This window comes from Bombus impatiens, unplaced genomic scaffold (genome assembly GCF_000188095.3).
Source record: "Bombus impatiens unplaced genomic scaffold, BIMP_2.2 scf_0020, whole genome shotgun sequence".
NCBI classification, from domain to species: Eukaryota; Metazoa; Arthropoda; class Insecta; order Hymenoptera; family Apidae; genus Bombus; species Bombus impatiens.
In genome coordinates, this window is record NT_176439.1 from 185,298 (window position 1) to 203,244 (window position 17,947).

The 17,947-nt window shown below is 37.4% G+C and overlaps 3 protein-coding genes across 7 annotated transcripts; 1 reads left to right on the plus strand and 2 right to left on the minus strand.

Moving 5' to 3' along the window:
• The first annotated feature begins 58 nt into the window (after window positions 1-58).
• On the plus strand, window positions 59-2,177 carry LOC105680495. Its single transcript, XM_024366912.2, has one exon. The coding sequence runs from the start codon at window positions 79-81 to the stop codon at window positions 835-837; it is 759 nt and encodes a 252-aa protein (XP_024222680.1). The 5' UTR covers window positions 59-78; the 3' UTR covers window positions 838-2,177.
• A 1,986-nt stretch (window positions 2,178-4,163) lies between these two features.
• On the minus strand, window positions 4,164-6,595 carry LOC100740926 (zinc finger protein 358). Its single transcript, XM_012383811.3, has 2 exons — window positions 5,246-6,595; window positions 4,164-4,668 (listed from the first exon to the last, which is right to left on the minus strand). Exons 1-2 carry the CDS (start codon window positions 5,937-5,939, stop codon window positions 4,391-4,393), a joined length of 972 nt encoding a protein of 323 aa, XP_012239234.1. The 5' UTR covers window positions 5,940-6,595; the 3' UTR covers window positions 4,164-4,390.
• Window positions 6,596-13,859: 7,264 nt separating this feature from the next.
• Window positions 13,860-17,896, minus strand: LOC100747991 (PR domain zinc finger protein 5). 5 transcript variants are annotated; one of them, XR_002946500.2, is made up of 6 exons: window positions 17,512-17,893; window positions 17,272-17,429; window positions 17,061-17,200; window positions 16,216-16,988; window positions 15,539-16,134; window positions 13,860-15,453 (listed from the first exon to the last, which is right to left on the minus strand). XR_002946500.2 is itself a non-coding variant. In XM_033320373.1 (6 exons), the coding sequence occupies exons 1-6, from the start codon at window positions 17,604-17,606 to the stop codon at window positions 15,440-15,442; spliced, it is 1,287 nt and encodes a 428-aa protein (XP_033176264.1). In that variant the 5' UTR covers window positions 17,607-17,893; the 3' UTR covers window positions 13,860-15,439. The 5 variants fall into 5 exon arrangements, 4 of the variants coding, with proteins under 4 accessions (XP_033176264.1, XP_012239141.1, XP_012239134.1 ...); XM_033320373.1 differs by having other exon boundaries at window positions 16,028-16,134; XM_012383718.3 differs by having other exon boundaries at window positions 15,822-16,134.
• Window positions 17,897-17,947: the final 51 nt, after the last annotated feature.

Genomic DNA, 17,947 nt, shown 5'->3' on the forward strand with positions numbered 1-17,947 from the left:
CTGTGTTCTAACCTTCTTCTTTTTCCTCTTCCTTCTCTATCTTCTTGCAACAAGCACGAATTATACGAATTGTAAAATATGATGCTGGCGACTTACAAATGTGGATGTCCCCCGTCAGATAAGAAGCCACCGTGTTCACCCTGTTGCGAATCCTCCGCTGTTGGAAGAAGAGTGGCCAAGCATAAAAGTCCTGCAGATTGTCCCGAGAGTATGTGTTGCAGCAAGCGTTCGTTGAGACCCGTCACTTCTGAACCGAAAATCGAAAAACCTCCACCGTGTTGTCCCACGATGCCGTCTGATTCCAAAGAGTTTGAAAGACCTTGTAAGCTTCGTTCAGAGATCGCGGAGAGGGGATTGCCTTACAAGGAGATGGAAGTTACTATCAATGATAATAGATTGGTGATTAGAACTCAGAAAGAGGAGGTGAAACAACAATACGATCCTCCGTGCGATTGTGTCGAGGAGTCTCGGCCTGTTGCAATGGTCACCGACGAAATTGATCAACCTCCGGCTGCAGGAAGCAGAACGGTTACTCTGTATCCACGAGCGAAGAAATCCGACGAGAAGGTGACCGAAAAAGCGTGCGATCAGGAAGAAACTACCGACAAGACCGCTAAGGCGGAAAATCCAAATATATTTATATTCAAAGTGAAGAAGAAGAGTAACAACGGTGACAGGACGTTTAATATCGATTTGGAGTTTAAGACACCGAGACCTTGGTCGATGAAGAAGAGAGCGGAGTACGAGATGAAGTTAATGAAACCTGTGGAAAAGACTCCCACGGAGAAAACAGATACGAAGACGAGTATTTCGAGGAAGAGGAAAAAGAAGAAGTGAATTTACCCGAGGCCATTCTCAACCGTTTACGACAGATAGATAGAATAAAACAGATTAAAATACCAAATAGATTAAAATAAATAAAATGGCGCAGAGAAAATAAATCGCAATTAACTAAAATATATAAGCTGCAACCGTTGACTCTGTACGTCTCTTCTTTTCTTATTTTTCACGAAATATTCTTCTACAACGGCCTCGCTAACGTTCCTCTTTGAAAACGGCCAACCAAACGACCCGATATCCGTCGTGCGTGATCTCTGTGATCGCGAACGATCCATATATCAGCGAGTCAACGCGCCCCAGGAGTCGTGCACTGTATAGAGCACGGGGGTAGTCGTCGATGGCCACCTGAAAGCGCCGGACGACGAGGCCTCGACGTCTATTAGGGGCTAAACGATTCTTAAACGGGAAAAGGAACGCATCGAGTGTCAGAGACGTAACAATGACTTGGGTAAACATTCCGATATACAGGACCACCCGGGGAGCGAGATGCACGTCAGTGGCTATGAATCGAGCGAATACGAATGACGGTAAAGATCGAACGCTTGTTGGACTGCGAAGGAATCGCTGAAACTGAGAAAATTTGACAGTTGATAATTTTTAAAAATCTGCAAGCAAGAAGTGAGAGAGTCAGAAACATTTCTTATTAGAAAACATCGTTTTAACTTTATTACATCGTTCGGATTATCGTTGACGAATCGAGCCACGTTTCGATATCGTTGAATATTTTTTAAGGAAATAATTCAGAGATTATGGCATGAAAGAATTAAATTAGGCAACGAGAAGAAAAAGTAGTAAGTGTCTTTGATCGTTGTACTTGCAATTAGTTTTCAATGGAAAACTGAAACGAATTGCACGTGAAACGTGAGCAAGTGTTGCTCCGTTCGCGAGTCGTCGAAACGGAATCAATGGTGTCTTCGCACCGGGTGTTCTTCCTGTTCCCTCGGTCTTCTTTCGATAATCGTATCTCATATCCATGGGGTGTCGAGTAAAGAATACAAACTTTTGAATAGCGTCCCCGATGTTGTTGAGTAATAGCATTTGCCAGAAATCGAGATCAAATCGTTTCTTCGTCCCAACATACGCGCAAATTGTGTTATTTCTTCAGACCATGTTAAAAGAAAATATCTTATCTTTACTTTTTAGGTAGTAACGTAGGAGGATATCCTGTCGCCATAGTTGAAGTATAAATTAAACGATCAATTCTTGTCGCAGATTATTAATCATACGATTAATTTATTACGATAATCGGATATGAAAAATGTAAATATAAACATTAGAAGAAAGCAAAGGAAAGCTCGAGTTTCAATCAGCATTGTGAAATAAATTCATTTTGGGCTTATTTAGGGCTTGTTTTGGAGTCAAGTATCTACAAATGACGTTGAAGACACGCCTTCCGAAATTCTGACGTTACAATCGGAGCATCACAGGTTCTGTGGTAATCCGAGATTAAGGACCATAAAATCGGATTACAGGTAATCTGGCTTACGTTCAACCAAACGCTCAACACCATAAAATCGAGACCTCGTCTCTCCAGGCAGTAAAATTCGTGGCTACGAACGAACTATTTATAGAAGCAGAAACGCATTTCGTATCATTGTGAATATTTATGTGTAACGGATACCGAAGAAGAAGGAACAGTAAATAAATAAAAGACTGATTTATACAAGGTGAAAAAAATTAAGAACCTATGTTGTCGTATTTCAGTAAATGAGTAGGTAGGTGTCGACGAGCTCGAAGACACGTCTCAGCGGGGATGCTGCTACCCGACACACAACCAGAAATCCGCATGTTCTCGTATAAAAGCGCAGTCCTAAGCTGACTGGATTTTTTCATCTCACGTAAATCAAATTTTCGTGCAAATTCTTTGTTATAACGAGTCTTGAGGTTGCGCCAACTATATAACGTTACAACGCGATATAAATTTACGACGAAAGTGTACATTAAAACAACAATATCGTTACGTAGGAAAGAATTCTATTGGAATTTTTTGACAATACGCAGTACAACAGTGCAGATTAACGTACTTCAGGTGTTCCTTAACGTCGATGTAGATATAATTTCTGAAATATAGCGTCGCGTATAAAATTTTCTCTGCCCCACGATTCGCTAAACGATCAACGATTCCGCCGTAGACGTAATCTAATAGCCGCGCAATAATCTCCTCGGAGGGGAAACTAATTGAATTCGAGTTTTTTTTCTTCGCCACAATCTGGCCAACTACCCTTCGCGGTTGCTCACCCCACAATCGACCGAAACATTTACGTATGCGGCCACGAACCGTCGCGTAAGAACGTATTGCAACGAAAACGATGGCGAACAAAAAAAAAAACGGAAGAAGGGCAGGGATAGACTTACACGCGGTAACCGACCCTTCCGGAAAGCAAAAGGGCGCAACCCTCGTTCTCCCTTGTACCAGCCCTTCTTCGCCAGTCACCCTATAACACGAATGAGATTTTTCTACCCTTCGAACTGGATTTTCGTGCAGCCATCTTAAATTTAATTGTCGAGAAAATGGTGGTGTCGATACTCGACGCCTTTGACGTTAACGTTTCGTATTTATTAAACGCTTACTTTTAAATTTATTTGTAAATACTTATTTGCGAATAGGTATTGGCCCTTAATCCTTCATCTATGTTTGTATTTTCGCTGTAAGCTCTGAGATTGCTTGGCCATTTTATTTATTAAAAATCACTGTGTCATATAGAATTTGTTTGTTAATTGTCTTTTATATTTGGATGCATAGTAAGAGGGAGTAAAATTCTTCAGAGATTTTAATGGGAGTAAATAACAATTCAAGATGCTCCGAGAGGCGAGTGATACGTAAACAAGAATTTGCATTGTTTTAGCATAAGAACGAAGATCGTCGTTCGTTACAGTCTCCTATTTTGATTTGAAAACTGACAATCATAACGACTGAACTATCATTGATATCGATATCATAAAACGCAATAACACAGTGATAGAATATTCTACACGCGTAATTATAATAGATTTATACGAATTCTAGGTAAAACTGGAAACCATGAAGTTTTAGAGAGACTTAATAATTTACCAACAAATAATAAAACAGGTAAAATAGTTTATAAATTTTGTCTAAAATTATCGAAAATCGAGAACTCGATTAGAAATCTCTTTACCGTTTGTTAAACGTTACGTATGCCGACTTAGTACGTTATAAGTTGAATCGATTAAGGAACGTGTAAATTTGACAAGAATAAAATTGAAAATTATCAATTAAAGAAACAGATAACAATTTATTCGTCATAAATATATGTATAAATAATTATAAGCTCTTTTATAAACTCTCTTACAAATTCATAATGTATGTACATTCGACTAGCAGCATAAATTCGCTAAGGTGTTATAAAGGATATTGTATAAAAAATATAGTACGATTTATAAAACAAACTTGATAAATGATTCTTGAAAAAGATCAAGAATCATTCTATCAAGTTAACAACCATTATTCAATATCCGTATAACATCTATACATTATATACATTATATTTATGCTTTATAATGATTAAAGTAGTCGTTAGGAATAAATATGTCATGTTGGAAAATTGTAATGTGGAAATAGAAGTCCTTGAGACGACAATATGTGGCCCGGTGTAAACATTCCCAATGTAGCCGCCGACAATCTATAATCTCGATTTTCATGTGTCCTCATGTGTTTCTTCAGATGATCCTTTCTTCCGAAACTTTTTCCGCAAACGAGACAGGCGTGCGGTCGAAGTCCGGTATGAATCCTCTTGTGTCTTGTTAGCTCCTCGTTTCTCGTAAATGCTTTACCACAATTTTCAACATCACACTTAAATGGCCTTTCTCCTGCAATTAGAAAATATTTTCTTTTAGAAATTGTTTTTATACGATGTCAAGAATTGGAAGAATTTAAAAGAGGATTATAGGAAAAAAGAGAAACACGATGACTCGCGTTTGAAAGTTTGAATACTTAGATCATAAATATTTGGAACCTGAACGATTTCGATACTCGAACGTTTGGAAATTTGAATTATTTCCATATCCGAATATGTTTGAAAATATGGAAATTTAGATATATGAAAATTCATAAATTTCGAGACTAAAGTTTCGATACGTTGCACGATTTAACGATCTAAGACCTTGAAACTCCAAAACATCGAAAGATTAATGTACTTCGACGTTTTGAAACGCTGAAATATCGAAAGCTCGAGAGTGCAAAAATTCGACAATTTAAAAGTTTCTAGGACTAAAGTATATCCTCTAATCGCAAAAACAACCACAACACTTCGATTAAAGTTTACTTAAGAAGCGACCTAGAAGTTTATCCTATCCTTAAACGATGGGATATCAGACTATTTATAGATAACCGGTAGATAAATATATTATGAAATTTCCGGGTGTATAAATATATTAAGAAGCTCACCGGTATGTATTCTGATGTGTCCCTTGAGCTGTCCGTTATTGCTAAACGCGACGTTACAGTGTTCGCATCTAAACCTTTTGGAACGCAATTTCCTCGGTTCCTTTGCCTGTCGCTGCAAGATCTGGACGGTACGGTCTATAGTCTCTGCATTGAGATTGCCTCGAACATCGTACGAAGGTTGAAACGCGCTGAGAAACTGCGTTTTTCTAATATCTACCCAAGGTGGATAGGCTATTCCCATCTGAGGCGGTAACCGCGCACTCATCATCACAGCATCGAACGAAGTTGAGTGCGGTAAATTAAATTTGCGGAACGAATTCCAGCTGTACATCGGATGGAAAACAGGATCTACTATGTGATGAGCCGGGGATACTGGATGAGCCGCTGTGCGCAACGAATTATCGTTTAGCGGATGAACAACCTTTGATGTCAATTGTTCTTCACTGGGTCCGGAGCCACCAGAGTTTTCAGGCAAGTGAAGAGAAGAAACTCCGATTTCCGAGGAACTGGCTTTGATCGCTTTACCACGGATCATAAAGATGTTGTAACACCCTTTTTCTTCTTTTCCTTCACAAGCAACGACGATGTCACGGTCATCATCATGACCGACTGGTACCTCGATCTGTTTCGAGTAGTCCCGCGTATCTAAGTTGCTCCAGGGCCGAAACAATCTTGCGCTGAATTCGTCGCACATGCTGGAGAATTTGAAAGTGGCCTTCGATGAAAAGTTCTTCGATCTCCGCAGTAACAACGCTTCTTCGATGGTATGTGACTTTACGTAACGCCTGGACGATGCTCAAGTTTCATCACTGGAGAAATCGTCAATCCATGAACTTCTTGCAACTTGCACTTTCGAAGCACGATATCCCAAGGACGACTGTTAGATCTGACAGCGTTCACCCCACGGTAATATAGCAACGTCGTGTGCCCACCCTCCACTCCGGATTGGATGGTTTCATTATAAAAGGTAACTTGCCCCACTCACGAGGGTGAGGGAGAAAGGGACACACGCTTCTCCACTAAGGGCGAAGGTAGGCTTTAGAGGGGCCGATCGAGGGCTATGAGATACGCAGCCCCTTTTGTCGGAAATTAATCGGTCGCCACGGCCACGGACTCTTGCCCTTTTGACAAAATCAACCGATCGAAAGGACGAGGAGATAGAGAAAGAAAGAGAAATCGAGTTCGGCGAATCAACAGGAATTGCATTGTCGATTCGCAGCTCTGCATGCTCGACGCCTATCTTTACCTTTGTGCCTTATACCTTTAGTTTTAGATATGTCATGTATTTCGCCGCGGACTGCTTTGTTTTTGATCTATCATGATTGTTGATTGAAATTAACGTATGTGACTTTACAATATTCAATCGAGAGGATTATATTAAAATTGTATATTTATCGAAATTTCGAAAGAAAAATTTCATATTTTATCGAATGCAAAAGAAATTTGTTGCAATTCATTTGCAGAAATTTCTTTTGACGATACCTATTGCCTATCGATGAATAATTGTAAAGTACAAGAAACATAACAATCTTTTCATGATAATGTGATGTAAAAGAAAGACTGCTACATACTTTTTTAATATTTGACTGCGATTTTAGAAAAATCGAATTGAAGTAAATAGAAATAATTAATAATTTTTATGAATAAGATATATGAGAAGGACATATATAAAATGTATTAGAACGTAAAATTGAACAATTGTTGTAGTCCTTATGTATAATAAAAACATATATGCTTGACGAAAATGTAATCTAGACAAATTTTTGGTTGTCTAAATAGTATAATATATACTAAAGTAAATCATAAAATAAATTAGACATAGTCAAGTTAGTTGAACGAGATATCATTGTCTAACCCTTCACCACTACCTCGTAGAAGTACGACATCTAATGAATAAAACGAAAATAAGCATACACGAATAACCAAACATAAAAATACACTCCAAACAAAAGAATCATAGCTAAAATTAGCAAGTTTATCACATCCATTTCAACTGCAATACCCCAGACCAGAAGTAAGTTAGTAAAACGTTCAAATAGAAAATCCGCAAAAGATACTTTCATACAAAATTGTCACTTCAAATTACGACCAAAATCATAAACTCTGACATCCATAAACAAAAGTAAACCGATAAAAGGATTAGATCAAGATCATCGTAAGAAAATTTTGTATATTCGAAACTACGAAGGATCGCGAGACTCCGAAACTCTGAAATTCCGATTCTTTGAAAGTCTAAAACGCAAAAGAGATCTAAACTCTGAAAAAAACTTGAAACGTGTGAAACGTTAGAAGGGTGGAACTTTGAAGCAATTAAACTTTAAAAAATTGGAAATTCGGGCACATGGAAGCTACGATACCTCGCGTTAAACACCGCAATTAGAAAATCTAGAAACGTCAAAGGCTTATTATAACATCTCGCATGATAATTCTCTTCGAATTGTTTCTCTCAACGTTCGATATCGAATCCGAGTGCCGTGGACGCGTGACAGGAAGCAACGATAAATTGTTTATACGTCCGATGAAATGGAACCGGCGAGAAGGTACTTTAGACACAATGAAACAGGACAGTCGGCTCTGCTATGGGATAGTCGTGTTCTCTATGGGATGGTATTCTGCAAAAGTTACGAGGGTGGAGCTGCGCAAAAGTGCGTCTTTGATTTATTGTAACACTCCAAGTTAAGCTACCCTTCGCGAGAACGGGCCACAGGCCATACATAGGTTGCCGTCTATTTTCCCTCCGATATGCTTTATCTATCTCTGTTACACTTGCAGCAAGTTTGTCCTTCTGTTCAAAACGATACTCCTGTACAAAACCGACTTCAGGGATTTTCCGCGACCGTTTCGCTACCGATTCCACGACACGATCTTTATAACGTCAAGTACGTGATATAAGTACGTATATTCGGATTGCGTAAATACGACGTCGTTATATAGATCGACATATAGGTAAATCGAGGAAAAAAACGAGCACGGTTTTTGAAAGATTCGAGTCGGCGAGAGGAAATGTACGTGTGTAAGGAAATTCAAAACGGCGAAGGGAATTTTCTTCGTCGAGGAAGAGCGTTGAGCAAATGCGAAGATCGTTAATTCGTTGCCGATTTATAAAACGAATATGAGAAATTTTTCCATTGCTAATCAGGTAGCATTTAGAAGAATTTCTATGATAAATATCTGTAGACGATCAGAGAGGATTTAACCGGTTAACTACGTTAGGAGTTCAGTTTCAAAAATCGCTTACGGGTTGCGCGATGATAAAGTACACGAAACAATTAAGGGAATAGCCGATGATTAAAGAACAAAAGGAAATTACGATTAGTATTACGGTACGTTTATTATTTTCGTTAACGAATAATCGGTAACGATATTATTACCGTCACGAATAGGATCGAATTAAATAATAATAAAAATACAGATGTTTACATATAGGACGAAAGCGAGATCGTTTCGATCGTTTAGATAAGACTTAGAATAGTTGCGAATGGATACAACGAATAATAGCTAGTTGAGGGAGAAAGAGATTGATTTAACGAAAATATTAAACACTGTTTCAGTAAGAGGATCTGTCATCTGAAATTTTTAATAGCAGCATAGTGTCAAGAGTTTAGTCGTTACAAAAATAGCGAAACATTCAAAGGTAGTACGATAATCCGGAGACATTAGTACGATTAGAACAATGATTAGAATAACTATTGAAAACGCTGTGAATGTTTTAAAAACATCGAAAAAGGAATGAAATCCGTGAAAGTTCGTTCAGCAACTTACCGATTTTAACTGCATTTTGCTAATTATATCTACCTAGCGGACTTACAGATAGCTGACTTGTGGCGAAAATTCAATTTTTCGTTGAATATTAAGAAAGCAATCAAAGAAGGAAATATGCCAAATAAAAGCTACGCAAAGTTCGCTGAAAGTTCTTCGAAGCTGAGAAATTCTAAAAAGGATTATTTCGGAAATGCTCTTGATATTGCTTGCAAGAATACGCTCAAAGAAATAGCGGAAAAGCGACTGGTAATATTTACCCAGGCCTTTTTCGCTAGGAAAACGTAAACGTTCTGTCGCGATTTTGATGGATCGGCCAATCGAACGAGAATTCTCTAAGAATCCCTCGATCCGTCTTACTTTACAACCTGAACGTCATAACAACGACTCGTAACCAAGCGGAAAAGCCTTCAAGCCATTTCATCGAAAAATTTATTCTTCGTTTCCGTTTCGATCCGATTTTCACTGATTAATCTGCATCGCCTGATCGCGCTACCCGCGCAAACAAATTCACTTGGCAATAACAACTTTCTTCCTATCCTCAACAGATACGTATACGTACATTTCTATAACCGCTTTTGTCGAATTTAAATTTCTTAGAAGAACGTTCGAAAGTATAGGAACGTTTATTTATCGCTTAACCGGAATAAATGGCAATATTTTATCGTCATTATATCGTCGTTTTATAATCCGAGTTCGACGAGTATACTCGTCTTCCCTTACATTTTCCAACGCATTTTAGGTACACGCCATTTGAAGCTTTCAAAGTGATCGCAATAGCAAACTCTAGCTGATGATAAACTCGATGAACTTAAAGTAATAATAAAATAGCTTTTGCAACGATGATAGTAACGATAATAAATATAACGATAATCAATAGAAATATTTTATTTCAATAGCTGGAGCACACATGAGAAGGGAGTTTTATGACTGAATATCTCAATTTCCTCGTTCCCGAGAAGTTCGCATTATAATTGGCGCAGGTTACAGTTGTCGATAATTAAGGAGATGTTGACAGTTAAACAATCCAGAAATTTTAAGACGGGTAAGTAAGCTTTGTCCTTTTGCTCGTAATATCTAACAAGTAGTTCCCTTACTGGTTATTGTTCCCTTGTTCGAATGTCACCATGTTTCGAATGTGTTAGCGGTAAATGAACAGCTCACGGCATGGAAACTGTTTTTATCGCCGGTGAACGTCTGTTCGAATTTGATTTTCAACGATTTTCAAGTTAGAAACTTTCTAGTACACATTATAGAAATTCAAATTACCTGAAACACGATTTGATCAACATGAAACTCATAAAAGTATCGATGAATCTGAAATCTTGATTAATTTACTTTCTTACTTCGTTGTAAGATCGCTCAACTTCGAGTTTGTAGAAGTTACGCTTGAACTTTGGAGGATCTTCGTTTTAATACGCTCACGAATATCTTTCTGACTTGACCTAATAAATTTTTTATAGAAGTTTTGCGAGTAAATGAAAAAAGTCAATCGCTCGATAAACAGAAAAAACATTGCATCAGGCCGCGTGCCTCGTCGGATCTTCTTGTACCGCTGTCACGAGCACATGACCGATCGATCGGTATAGAATTTTATCCCAATTTTTCGAAACTGCGATCTCTGCGCAAAAAAACAAACATGTTTTCGAGGTAGAACGATAGACGTGGACCACACGTGGGCGATTAAACTTGACCGATTATCCTCCGATTGTCCTCGAACAATATGAAACTAAATTTCTGACTAGCTACGATGACCATCGATCATCTACACCTTTTTATTCTAGATCATGCTAGACGCGTACCCTCAGAACTATTTTAGATCAATGAATACCTACAAAAGTGATGTACAAAAACTTTGTAAAAATAAGTGGACGATATAGCTTGAAGAAAAAGAAATCACACGCACATAACGCGAAACGTTCAAGATTTGAAACTGAAGAACTTGGAAAGTATCGATCACGATCTTACCTACACGCGTTTCTCTTTACACAAAGTTAATTTAACGTTTCGACTACTCGAATCTTTATACGCCGATCTTCGATCGATTCTTCCAACTTGCAAGTTTCACGTTCCAATTTTCCACGCTAACATGATCTCACGTCCATGCGATGTAATGACACGAATAAAACCAAAAGGATCGTCCTGCTGTAAATTGCCCGATTACCTTCGTTCTCCGTAACCTGCATAGCTAAAATGAAATTGTTTAATAATCGAAACAATGATTTTCAGTCGCGTAAAACGCACGTGCTCTTTCACCGAACAACGACAAAGAAAACTTGTCGTTGCGGTAAGGGGAAGTAGAAAAAGAAAGAAGAAGGGAAGAATGGGAGAGAGATGCGGTATAAATCATAGACGGGTACTACCAACGATGAATCCTGTTGGATTCATCCACGTGGAAGGGGCATAATCAAATTTCGAGCCGCCATGCAAGGGGCGGCGACTGTGCGGTTGTGCACACTTTCGAAGCTTTTCTGTTCACCAGGGAGGGTGGGACCCGTTCGAGGGCTATTATGGGGTTTGCCACGACTTCAACCCTCGTGAAGGTCATCCGAGCGTATAGCGAGCCCAGGATTGCGCACGACGTAACGCGTCACGCCGTTCGACTTGCCATCGACTTGCCGTGTGAATTTGATCAACCGAGCCTTCTACCGAATCTCTCTTATCGCCATCAAATTCTTTGTTATACGACCATAAGGTTACGAACGTTCGAATTTCAAGAAGCGCAATCTTAACTCAGCCTTTGAGGATAAGCGTATGGCCTGAATTGTCACGTATTTTTACAGCGATTGGAAAAGATTCGAAAGGCCGCTCGAAAAGTTCGTTTCGATTTACATCTCCATATGTAGGTACCATTTTGTTCCACAACTTTTCTCCGTCTTTCGTGTAACTTGAATATTTCACCCTTGCAGAACCTGTCAGGTTTTTCGGTGAAAAACTTTTCAATATGATTTTTCATGTCGAGTAAATTCCTTGAAACTCGGAACGAACTTTCCGAGCAACATTTAACGAGCCTAATATTTTATCAAAAGTGAACGAGCATAGTTTTAAAGATACTTCTAGTAACGTCTCTTAGCGTAACACGCTTGAAGATAATTCTTCAGAGCGTAGACTAAGCAAAGTTTCTTATTTTATAAAGTTCCTTAAAAATCGGAACGAACTTTCCGAGCGACTAATGTTATAATATATTGATAACGGTTCCGTATTGCTTAAGCGTGTAATGAAAAAGCACGTTCATAACGTTTTGTTTATAGTATTGTTTATAGGTTTATAGGATACCGCAGCAAATTTCGTAAGACGCGAATTCGAGAATAGCCGAAGCGCCGCAACAGTAAACCTTGCATACATTGCGGTCATCGCAATGGCAGGGATTCGACTTTCAATAGCTCAACGCCTCGACTTTTCCCGCAACAGAATCAAACAAAGAATATCCGCAAAGTTGCCAAGCCTCTGTCGATCCTCTTTGATCGCAGTTTATCTCGTCAGCCATTAATCAAAAGGGCCAGGAACTTCCACGCGAGTGATTCCTTCATTGAAGAGAGAACACGGGATAGATAGATCCTATAAAAGATCGTTCTGCCAGATGGCCCGTGCCCGCAACTCACAGAGAGAGTGTTTCCGTCATCCTGTCTCTTCTTTTCATTTTTGTTCTCTTCGTCGATTTTTCTCCTCCTTCGTTCATATTATATCCATGTTGCGACGTCTTTCGTAGTTTTCTGCCGTAAAAACGCGCGTCCTTACACGTCCTGCGGTTTCTACCTTGTAAATACTTGTAGAATATCGCTTCTCTTATTATTCTTTCTCTCTGTTTTATAGTTTATCATTGCGAGTCATTACATAATCTATGTACATAGTTTATCATTACATAATTTGATATTAAAATATTGGAATTAATTCAAAAGCAATTGGACTCGATACAATTAATATTCCCATTATAAAAAGCAATGAGAAATTGTAACAGGATGGATATAACAAAATTTAGAATTTAATATTAAATTGAAAATTCATAAATTTATATGTGTATGAGAAGAATATCTTACAATTATTGGTATCAAAATAAACGATATTAAAATTAAAGGAGTTTCTTTGTTCAGGCTACTAAACGTAGACCTTATAGATGCTAATATTGAACAATACATCTTGAAATTCATCTGATCAATAATATAAATCATCGATTTCAATAATTTCTTATACCTTCGTTTTTTCAGTTCCAGAAAGAGAATTAAAAAAGATACAACAGTATGAAAAAATGATCAATTACGAAAGAAAACTCATCGCGATTGTTAAAAGTGATACCAAGAAAAGCGTGGACGCAGCTGCATCGCGATGTCGGCACTTTGATGCCGCATAAACGACGTCCATTGAACAATCGGGAAACATCGTTCCAACTGTGAATACCAGTCGCCACGACATGACTTTGAATTAGCATGTTTGACGGCCGAGCAACCCTTTGCCCAAGAATAGTTGACGAAACGTGGCGTGCAAATTTAACACCGGGACGTCTCTTTTCAAAGTTTCTTCTTTGACGCCTTTGCGAAAATAGAACCGCGTGAAAATACGCGACGAATCGATCATCGTGTCGATGATTTTAAAATTTCGCGATAGGAGTAGCGGAAAATTTGCGGGTAGCCTCGGAAATTAAGTATTTACAAAATATACGCATGTGCATAATCATTTGGACTGTACAATTGAAATTATTGTACTTGGAATATAGCGCAGGATTTAATATAATTTCTGGAAATGAGAATTTTTCAATTTCAGTCTTTAAATTTTTGATTCTTCGACAATCTTCCAATCTTTAAATTTTGCACCTTTGAATTTTTTAATTTTACAGATAGGTTAAATAAAACTTCGTATATTTTACTTTGTCAAGGAGACTATTTATTTGATAATAATAGATGTCAAAGATTAATTCATTCCATACACTTGTTACAGTATCTGAGAATTTCTTTATTTTACATTAATTTTCTCATATTCTATAGTTCCTCTAGATAAACTTGCTTCTAATAATTAACAAAAGTAACGTTCGATATATTTTGGACAGTAAGAGATTAAAATGTACTTCGTGCCCCTTCTCTATATAAAATTCTTTAGTCGTCCACGGGAAATCATGCAATTCGTTACGCGACAACCTTCCACGTCCCTAATTTTCACGGAACCTCTAGGTAGAAATACATACAGGCAGGATTTACTGTTTAGCTACCGTGGAAAACCATGGCGAATTTATAGAGTGTTTTTCTTTATTTCGATGATACCTGGTCGGCTGTCATCCCACATTATGCCAATGACAAAGCGTTACTAAATACGTGGACATACATATATCTCTATCTTTTAATACGAATTAAAATACATCGACACTCTCTTTTCTATCAGTAATTCAAATATATAAAATTTCAAACTGTTTCTTTTGTCAATTACACATCTTCCTGTCTTATTTTATTTTATTTCTTTTACAACTCGACTGATATGTAAGAAAACTCCGATAATTATAGAACAAGATAGTCATATAAAATAGACCTCGCTTTCAAAAACATATTACCACTAATGTATACGGAATAACAAACAAAACCTTGCAATTCAAACTCAATACTCACTATGTCGAAAACAATTTCTCTCGTCACGAATCTGCATGCGAGTCAATGCGTGAATTATACAGTTCCTTGACATAAGTAGAGACGCGATCTACGTTACCAGGAACTAGCTAACAGAAAGTACTTGACTCGAGAAAAGTCAAAGGTTGACAATAGGGGAACACGAGCCACGCCCAAGTGCCGATGACCGAGCGCGACAAAACGATCCGATTTTGCTCGGGACGCGAAGAAAACAGCGGCAGCTTATGAACAGAGGTAGCAAGGTGTTGGCTAGGGTACAAGCAGCTTTCCTTTTTCCACGAGTAAATTTGACGTTAGCCAAATAAACACATTGAGGCCGGCTACGTTTGAAGTGGTTCCCGTTGACAGGATGACCGTGAACATCGAGCCGATTGTTCCGCCATGGATAGTCGGCTCCCTTTCAAGATCGGCTCGTTTGCCCTCGTTTCCTTCTCTCTTTTCCTCCTCCGCCATTGCACCGTCGTTGCCAATGATTGTTGAATGTTCCTTTTGGAAAGATCAGGAATCAAGATCAGTCTACGCGCCTCATTCCGTCGGCCTCGAGCACAACGGAACGCTTCAAAGAAATCCGCTTGCTATTATTTTCATTCTTCGGCCAAACTTTGCAGTGATTTCAAGACACATTGACGTCAAGAGTAATGTTCGTCTTCGACACTCGTCGCTAAATTATACAATCCCGCTTCGTGTTCACGATGAAACATTTTTTCTTCTTTTCTTGTTGTAGTGATGGAATTTGATCTTGGTATTAAATCCGCTTTTCCTTCTAGGACGTTCGTATATTGTACATTCTTTTTTAAAAAAAGCGGTCGCCGTGTTATAGCTACGTTTATGTTACGGACACTGAAATAAAACCCAATTGATTATTTGAAAAAAAGAGAAGCGGGAATTGCTACTGAAGAATTTAATAATCCTTTTATAAACATACTTATTATCTTTTCTCTGCCTCATCATTGGCTACAAAAGTCTATTAGATAAAACAACTTTGTACACGTTATACAAAGGTTTCCACGTATAGGAACCTTACCGATATCATATCACCATAAACATCAAAATACACGAAAACGATGATATTCGATATCTAACACAACCGGAAACCGAAATTAAATTAGATTCGCGCAATTTCATAAATTAAATACAACTTACGATTCACCGTGCGTTTTTAAATGTATTTTTAAGGTAGTTCTGTTAATAAAAGTTTTGGAACATACGGGACAAGAATGTGCACGGGACAGGTGGTACTTTAAATGTTCGTTGAGTTGTATGCTCGTTTTAAATAGTTTTTTACAGATATTACACTTGTGCTCTTCCTCACTATCTTTTTCCAAATGAGTTCTAGTATGTTTATCAACTTCACCGACGTTATCAAATTCCATCGAACATACTCTACAACTGAATTTTACAGCTCGAAGAATACCTATTTGGCTACCAGTTAACGGATTAGGTACTGGAAATACATTGTTGGTACTATCACCAATATTGCACCTTAGTCCCTCTTTCTTTTTATGGGAATTTATATGATTCCTATAAAAATATTCCCACATTAGAATCCACGTTAGATATTATAGTGTTTTATTGATATACATTTATAATCACAGATGCTACCTGTAGGCTTGTTCATTTCTAAAAGTAATGTTACAACTAATACAACGATGTTCTCGTTGAGATATTTGCTGTGTCAAAGATGGTGCAGTCACTTGCAGAATTGTGTTTTGTAATTGTATAGTAGGATGAACGATTAGATAATGTTGCCTCACATCTTCCTTAAGTTCAAACGTTTCTGTACACTGATGACACTTATATGGATGCAATGGATCGGTACTGACATGTAATCTTATATGCTTATCATAAGTCACTTGTGAGCTACATTCAGTTTGGCACATATCACATACGAAATGAGTTTTAGTATGAAGATATAGAGATTGTGAAGATGAAAAAGTTTGATGACACATGGTACAAATATTTCTCTCCACTTGGTCATCACTTTGTTTCATTACGTAATATTTATCACAGTATTCACATTGAAATGCTGGCTTTGAATCATAAATTGACTTTTTCAATTTACATCCACCTTCTTTACAAATTTCTTTTTTCCTAACTTTTTCTAGAGACTGATTTCCTTGATTAATATTATACATATTCTCTGAGAATTGTTGGCTTCCCTTTGTTAGCTGTGCCAGCATTCTGAGTTTTTTTGATCTTGGACATGGCTTCCCATATATTTTATCTATTTGTATCGTTAAACGATACAGTTTCTTTTCTATTGCCACTTTCTGATACAATTCTGGTTTAATATCAACAGATTCATTTCTCATATCATCTGATATCTCATGATCAGAACATATGTCCATTTTCTCTTCTCCATTCATTTTATCATTCTAAAACACCATAGTTCTTTAATAAAATATTAAGCACAGCAAATAAAACAAGAAAATAATAAAATTGTTTACATTTTCTAATTGATTACAAGGACTTTGTGGCGGAGTCACTGGGCTATGAGAATCGCTATCCAATTTTTTCTGCTTTATTGATGGAATTGTAGGCGATCTGCACCTGGGTTCATCTTCGGCTTTACGTTTTCTTTGGCCTTCTATAACAGAAATATTTTTAAGAACACTAATACTGAATCAAATTAAAGAATCTTGCTACAGCTATACTTACCATCTAATATGGTAAAAATAGTTGGGACAGCATTAGAAGTTAATCCCATTGAATCAGTAAAGCATGTTTTATCAAAGTGCAACTCACAGAGGTAGAGCATCTTATCGCTTTCAGTATTTTCATTCAATTTACAGTTCTTAAACCATTCATTCCTTCGACTGAAAATATCAAATAACGAACATAAATGTTATGCATCACAAGCATGGAGCAATTATAAACAATCAAATAACAAATACTCACTCAGTTTCTTGAGGAAAACAAAACAATAAAATATCTTTACCGTCAATTTTCGTATTTTCATTTGAAAGACAACCGTGTGCTTTGCAAGATAACATTGTATTAGTGAAAAAGATATTCTTAAACAAATACAAACTTTCATAAAAACTGAATGGTAAGTGTAGACAAGTAAAATTGCACACAAACAAATCCTAACCTAAAATCTGAAAACTTTTTGCGAGTACTAATAACTAGTATTCAAAGCTAAAAATTAATAAAAACGATAAGGGATAAGTGATGTATAATAATCAAAAAGCAGTTGCATTTAAAGTAAGGCAGTTATACTATACAATACAGGCGGCTACAGATTAATTGATGCAATGAAATTTAACCAATCACGTTCTTCCTATGTTGCATGGTATAGTTTATATATGTACGTCAATTGGTATCGTATTACATG

What these genes read in the sequence shown, in the direction of transcription:
- LOC100740926 (XM_012383811.3), bottom strand. Translation starts at nt 5,939, where the DNA reads ATGTGCGACGAATTCAGCGCAAGATTGTTTCGGCCCTGGAGCAACTTA. An exon ending in ACACATCAGAATACATACCG is followed by an intron (nt 4,669 to 5,245) that starts GTGAGCTTCTTA and finishes TTCTAATTGCAG; the next exon opens with GAGAAAGGCCATTTAAGTGT.
- LOC100747991 (XM_003484734.4), bottom strand. Translation starts at nt 17,606, where the DNA reads ATGTTATCTTGCAAAGCACACGGTTGTCTTTCAAATGAAAATACGAAA. An exon ending in TGTTTTCCTCAAGAAACTGA is followed by an intron (nt 17,430 to 17,511) that starts GTGAGTATTTGT and finishes TGATATTTTCAG; the next exon opens with TCGAAGGAATGAATGGTTTA. An exon ending in AGAAATGAACAAGCCTACAG is followed by an intron (nt 16,135 to 16,215) that starts GTAGCATCTGTG and finishes ATATTTTTATAG; the next exon opens with GAATCATATAAATTCCCATA.
- LOC105680495 (XM_024366912.2), top strand. Translation starts at nt 79, where the DNA reads ATGATGCTGGCGACTTACAAATGTGGATGTCCCCCGTCAGATAAGAAG.